The 6,841-nt window shown below is 41.3% G+C and overlaps 1 protein-coding gene across 1 annotated transcript; it reads right to left on the bottom strand.

Moving 5' to 3' along the window:
- Positions 1 to 723: 723 nt before the first annotated feature.
- On the bottom strand, positions 724 to 5,585 carry LOC111219623 (paired box protein Pax-6-like). The gene is made up of 7 exons (XM_022742338.1): positions 5,480 to 5,585; positions 5,073 to 5,267; positions 3,112 to 3,194; positions 2,856 to 3,012; positions 2,388 to 2,461; positions 954 to 1,086; positions 724 to 824 (listed from the first exon to the last, which is right to left on the bottom strand). Exons 1-7 carry the CDS (start codon positions 5,583 to 5,585, stop codon positions 724 to 726), a joined length of 849 nt encoding a protein of 282 aa, XP_022598059.1.
- Positions 5,586 to 6,841: the final 1,256 nt, after the last annotated feature.

Below are 6,841 nucleotides of genomic sequence, written 5' to 3'. Positions count from 1 at the left end.
TTCATGGGCTGAGAGCTTGTCGGGTCAATCTTCTGAACTATTTAAAATTCAAACCTCAGTCTCCTGCCCCCTCTGTGGAGTCAGTTTGTTAAAACATGTAACAAAATAGTCTCAGCTCAAAAGGCCACTTACTGGCTTTTCTTAGCTTTTATCCACGTCTCACGCTTCATTTAGAGGTTGAAGCAGGTGTCCAGTCTTTTTCTGTAGTTTTGTAAAAACCAAAATGTTTGACACAATAAAATATGGTAAAACTTTATGCTAATCTCAAATAGCACAAAGTGTCACTTGTTGCACTTCTACAGTGTAAACTAAACCCCACATTTTGCCTGATCCTAATCCTGACTCTATTATCTTAAATACAGCCTAAAACTGATCCTATTTCTAATCCTGACCACAGCCCTATGATTAACACACTATTAAAAAAAAGAAAAAAGAAAAAGTGCAACCTGATAATACTAAGCAAATACCAGTATGACCAAAGTACCGTCAGGTGCAACCAAAGCTGCTCTTGGCTGAATTTGTAAACATTTAATGCATTTCGGGGTCTGCAACTCATCAAGGCCCCTCTTTATCTCAGACCTGTGCTCCCTTTAAACCTGTGTGTCCCCCATATTGTTTTCTTGACACTTCTTTTTTTTTTTTTTTTGTTTTTTTTGTTTTTTTTTACATGCCCTTTTTTTCCTTCTTCTTTAGTTCTGCCTGTTGGAAGTGACTGTCTGTTGCTCACTGTAATCTGGCCCAGTACTGACCCAGGTTCTGACTCATGCTCTGCTGCTCAGTCCCTGGGACCTGGACTGGCACTGACACGCCAGGTGATATGAGCCCTGAATGAGACAGGAAGAAACAACGGTTTGTGGTTGAAGCAACAGTTTTCACCACGTCAGTAACAGACGTAAAGTAAATGTGTGTCGTGCCCCATTAAATAAACCCACATCTAGCACAGAAACACTCACCGGTGTTGGAGTTGGCTGAGGGTGGAGTCTGCAGATGAGGAGAGGAGTACGCCGATGAGTCAAAGCTGCGCGGGGCAGAGGGGGAGGGAGGTAACATGCAGGAGTATGAAGAAGCCGACTGGGGAGAAATAGACTGAGAGTGGACGCAGGAGTGGAGGGGAGAAGGAGAGGAAAGATTTGGATTAGATTTATATTTGAACCACAAAAAAATGACTAATTTATCTAGGAAAACCACCTTTTAAAAATCGTATATATCCATTGCTGTACACCACTCATAGCTGTACAGGCAGTTTGAGGCAGAGACGGCATGATTTGAGTTTAACCACATGGCGGTGCTAGAGTAGTGTTGTATGGTAGGAGTAAAGTGCAGCAGCAACACACATTCATTGTATTATCAAGCTTGTTCTGCATTTTCTTACTACATTGATACTGTGTAATTTCACTTTACATTACAGGTTTTTTTTTCTTTCATTACAAAACATTCATTCATTAAATAATATTTTCTGCATAAGTCACAGTGAGCAGACTTGTCTTATGTATCCGTTTTAAAGTTGAAGCGCCCGTGCATTCATGTAAAACATCAACAATAAATGTATGCATTCTCATGCTGCTGATAATTTGGTATGATCAAAGCAATGTGGATGATAAACAGTTTGTTTGTCCCATTTTTGAGAAACCTCGAATAAAATATCTGTCAGCCTCGTGACTCCAGCTTTTATAAATTGAAATTGATGAAGCAGCTTTCTAACCTTTTGACCCCACAGACTCTAAATATTGAGAAATCTGCTTGAGAAACTCTTGACTTATAAAGACGTTACAGTTTCTGATGTTGCTGGGTTCTAAAACATAACAAACAGGCTTAAAGAACCAAAGAGGTGGCACTTGCATCTTAACTGTGATGAGCTGTCTCATTTCCATCACCTTCCATCATAAGATATTATCAAGATTTGAGAAATAAGTTTTTTAATATGATACTAAAAATCACTGTAGAATTTATATGGCTGCAACTATTTTCTCTATAAAAAGACAAAAAAAGACATTTACTGTCAGAAACTGTATGACAAGGAAAAGCAGCAAATCTTCCTCCTGCACTTTTCAGATTTGTGTGTTATATTTATTTTACCTTGTTTTATCATTATCATTATTAGTTATTGTGAATAAATTATCATTGTGAGTAATTTGACTGGCACAACCACAATGATTACAGTTATGATAAGACAGGGAATAAATTATATATCATTATTATTGTGTTATTATTGTTAATATTAGACCTTTCAGTACTAATATCTACAGTAGTGTTTATCATTTATTATTCATTTTCATTATGGTATGTTTGACATAAACAGGCCAGTAAAGCGGTTCTGCTCTGTGGTGATACCCTGCGTTGGTTAAGTTTGGAAGATGCTGATGAATGATGAATGATGAAAGTCCAACCTGGACTCCAGATGAGAAAACTGACAGGGAGCTGTAGCTCGGCAGGGACGACTCAGCCTGACTCAACATGGACCCTGGAGAGAGAGATAGAGCGAGATGGTGAGTGTGCACACACACACACACACACACACACACACACATGCACACAAACACATACAAACACATGTGGTGGGAACATCTCACTGTGGAAATGTTGTAATATAGATGCGCTCTAATGGAGAAACTCTAATGGTTTCCCTGCCTTCAAATGTCAAGTAGGGTAGCTCTGAGGTTTGTAATTATAAACTAGTAAAATATTTCTTTCACCAAATATATAAATAATACAGACCAAATGTAAAGTCTTGATTTCAGCATTACTGATGTGCTGTGCGGACGAGCCAATGAACACATACATTATACTCTCATTAGAGAGAATAATTATGACAAGAATTAAAGGCTCATCCTGCTGTGCAGTGTCCAGGTGTTTACCTGAACTGCTGCCGTGCTGCTGATGATAGACAGATGTGTTGAAGGAAGTTGTCAGAGGGGCTTGGCTCTGTGAACAGGAAGTCACACCCCCTGACCTCCTTTGGTTGCGCAGCTTCTCCTCCCTCCTCCACTTGGCTCTTCGATTTGAGAACCACACCTGTCAATCAAAGACCTCTGTCAGGCCTGTTCATCATGTATTGTTGTATTGTTACAGGTTGAACATTATAGGTTATGAAATGACTGAAATGTTCCCTACCTGTATCCTGGCCTCTGGCAAATCAATCTTGTTTGCCAATCTCTCCCTCGCAAAGACATCTGGGTAATGTGTCCTTTCAAACTCTGTGGAAGATATTAGCTGTATGTCAAACACACAGTGTGAGTCTTAATCGAGGATGACAGGACTACCGGAGAGCAGCTCGCCTGATACCCCGTCCTGCATGGTGTTAATATAGTTTGGATTGCTGTGCATCTGATAATTTAAATGAAAGCATTTTTAAAAAATTTGCTTATATTCAAATGAAAATTAATTTTAATATCAATATCAATTATCTGCAATCTCATTATTTAGACCGATATTACCCTGCTTATCGGGTGATTACTGCTTAATATCAGCATCCCTAATTATCTTTTCTTGGAATATACAAATCCAGGAAGCCGAGATGTATCCTTACAACCGTATTTGAAATATTTATCTGTTGCACTTTGTATAAATTATTTATCCTTATGGAACACGCAGAAAGTTCAAATGAAAGGATTCAAGTTGAGAAGCTGCGTAGGCACTTTATTTCAAAGTAGGCTGACTAAAACTAAACTGAAGAAAAAAATCCTTCTAGGTTTTACTTTTGTCATCGTTTATCTTTTTTAATTCTGACTATCTCAAACTGGATTGGATTTATATTGTGTGACTTATTGGCATGAAGAGTTCTATGAAAATCATCAGTAGTAGCTGGTACAGTGACTGTCTGTACAGTATATTATAATATATAACTGACACAGAGACTTGATTTAAGTTAATTCGTCATTCTGAAGTTGCTTGAACAACAGTGTGTTCACATCACAGAGACTTACTGTATCAGAGTATCATTTCTTATTGTGGCAGTTAATTTATAGTTGACAAACTGCTGACATTTGTGCCGTTGACAAGTGGAAACAAGAATATGCCTCTCCTTCTAACTGACAGTGTGAGTCATCCTGATGAACTCTGAAGTTTCAAGTTCAGTAACAGAGACGCCTTTTATACATCCAACTGTCTGCACTTGTGACACAATGCTTGACATTTGTGTAGCATGTGAATAATGTGTCATTAGAGAAACCAAAGCAATAAATCACCTCATTTGCTTAAAACGGATGTGATTATATGAAAAATAGCAGCGGGGTGGATAATTACAGTGTGTTTATTAACAGATAACCACCACTGTAAATAACTAGAGACCAAAGTTCATACCGGTAACACGTGGTTAATGAATCCATATTGCACAGAGATAACAACAATGACACGATAAATTAAGGCTGTCTTGCAAATTGTTATAATTGGCTTGGTTATAATTGGCGTCTGTGTCAACACATGATTGTTATTGTGCCTTGGCCGTGCACTGAGGTCAGTGTACCTCATTAATGTCATTTGCACAGAGTGACCACAGTGATACATTTCCACTCGGCTGCACAGTGGACATTGCGTCCTTATTTAGCTCAAGGGCCTGCTGCAGCCATATCCAGTCAAGGGTGGCTTTCTGATCCCTCTCAGTGGATATCAGGCTACGAGGGCCAGATCTCACTGCATAAAACAACCACAATAATAGATGCATCATCAAAACTCTGCTGTATATGCTGCCAGAGGCTTTTTTGGAACATATCTGGAATATTTAGAGTTAAGATTCTGGATAATTTGCATCTGGAAGTGGTCACGGGTGGCAGTGCTTGTTGTCTCTAGCAGGGATTGATAAAAAATTGTCTTGCTAAAAAGAAAAACTTCAGATCAGTAGTCAGGCACAATACCTGATAAAACACCTGACTGTTTTGTGTAATGCTTGTGATTTCGCATATTTATCTCCCCTGCCATTTCAAAAAAGATGTAAACAAGGTATAAAGAATATAATCCAATAACAAAGGTGTTGGCAGGGGAAAAAGCAGCAGGACAAGCTGCGTCATGACACACTCTGGAGCCTGCCGATTGGCTGGAAAGCAAGGAGAGCGCTGTGCGTGCTTGCATGGCCTGACCTTTCTCCAGAGCCTCGATCTGCTCCTGTGTGAAGCTGGTCCTGTTCCTCTGCAGCTTCCTCTTGAGCTGCAGCCTCAGCTGAGACTCCTCGCCCTCGTCCCGCTCCACGGGGACTCCTCCCCCTCTGCCCGCTCCTCCTCCCCCTGCCTCTCCCCCCATGCTGCCCTCCGTGTCCAGCAGACAGCCCTCAGACACTGCCAGGAGACGAAAGGTGACAAAAGAGATGTGTGAGTGCCAAGAAAATTCCTCCAATGATGCGTCACAGATTGTGAGATTAATGCCTTGAACTAACAGGAAGTTGGTGAGACAGCCACAAGTGCCAAGCTACCGCTCTCTCTGCGGTTTGAATTTGGTGACACTTAACAGATGATGTGGGAGCGGTGACATGTTGAAAATTTCCCCTCACCTGTGCTGTGTTGTGTCTGGACTCCGGTGGGGTCATGGTACCAGTTGTTAGGCCCGCTCCAGTTTGAGCCGCTCTGCAGGTTCAGCATGGTTAACTTCTCATACATACTACGAGTGTCCAAAACACCATGAAGAGAAATAAAGGAGTCCTGTCCTGTGTGTATCTGCCCCCTGCTTACTGTCACCTTTCGCTCCTCTCTCCCTCCTTTCGATCCTCAACTGCTTCCTTCTGGAAAGAGGGTGGGGGGTGGGGGGTGGTGGGGGGGTATGGGGAAGATGAAGAAGGAGGGGTTCATATCGCATGAGTTCACACATGGTCGGCATTGTGGTGAATTAGCCTCATGATGACAGACAGAAATGGAGTTAGTTACATGTGCGCTGTCGTAACGTGTGTGTGTTATACATTGGTATGCTAGTATACCATGGGGAGCTGGGGTACATTAGAAGCCACTCTGAAAGCCATGACATTCATCATGCTACTTGCTTTTAGCTCTATTTTTGCTGGTAAGCCGGAGCGTGCATGCACACATGCGTATGCATGAAAAGACACTGCATTTATATGTAGTCAAACAGTCAAACTGGCATCACACACACACGCACATACACACACACACACACACACACACACACACACACAGTCAATCTCCTATAAAACAATCAAACCAAACCTATATTTAACTTTCAATATAAGACATAAGTACTGAAGTATGTCCATAAACATCATTATGTGCCTCAGTAAATATGTGTCTAAGTCTGAGATGAATAAAAGCTGTTGTCTTCTACTCTCATCTTATCTTGCATTCCCATTTTTTTGGGGGGAAATTAGCTCCTTGGAGAGTCAGACAGGAATACAAAGGTAAAAAACTCAACTATTGCAGCAACACAATGTCAAAGGTCAAACATCATTCATTTGGATAAAGCAGCCCCTGAACCACAGTTTATTTATCATTAAATTCCAGAAAATATTTATGACTACTGTTGGCAGCGTAGTCGATCCCAAAGCCTCCATTAAAAGTCAGTACTGAAGAAGTGACATCAGCACAGAACAAAACCACTCAAAAGACGCAATTTTTTGCAAACTTACCGATTGTCCAGGTGAAATGATGCGGGGGTCCCGTGTGTTACTCTCCTCTTCTGTGGACCTTTATTCCCCTGTTCCCCCCACGTCCCTTGTTCTCCAGCTTTGTTGACAATAATGTGTGTGTGTAAAGGAGAGAGTAGGAGAGAGATGGAGAGAGTTAGACAGGGTGAGAGAGAGTGAAAGAGGGAGAGGGGGGGCTCTGGAGAGAAATGCGTCTGCGGGCACTCTTGTCCTCCAAGCGATGGAGGATGGAGAGAGAGAGAGAGAGAGAGAGAGAGGGGA

Source organism: Seriola dumerili, unplaced genomic scaffold (genome assembly GCF_002260705.1).
Source record: "Seriola dumerili isolate Sdu_G_001 unplaced genomic scaffold, Sdu_1.0 BDQW01000068.1, whole genome shotgun sequence".
Classification (NCBI taxonomy): domain Eukaryota; kingdom Metazoa; phylum Chordata; class Actinopteri; order Carangiformes; family Carangidae; genus Seriola; species Seriola dumerili.
The sequence above is the reverse complement of the archived record's forward strand: the minus strand, read 5'-3'. Positions and strand labels throughout refer to the sequence as shown.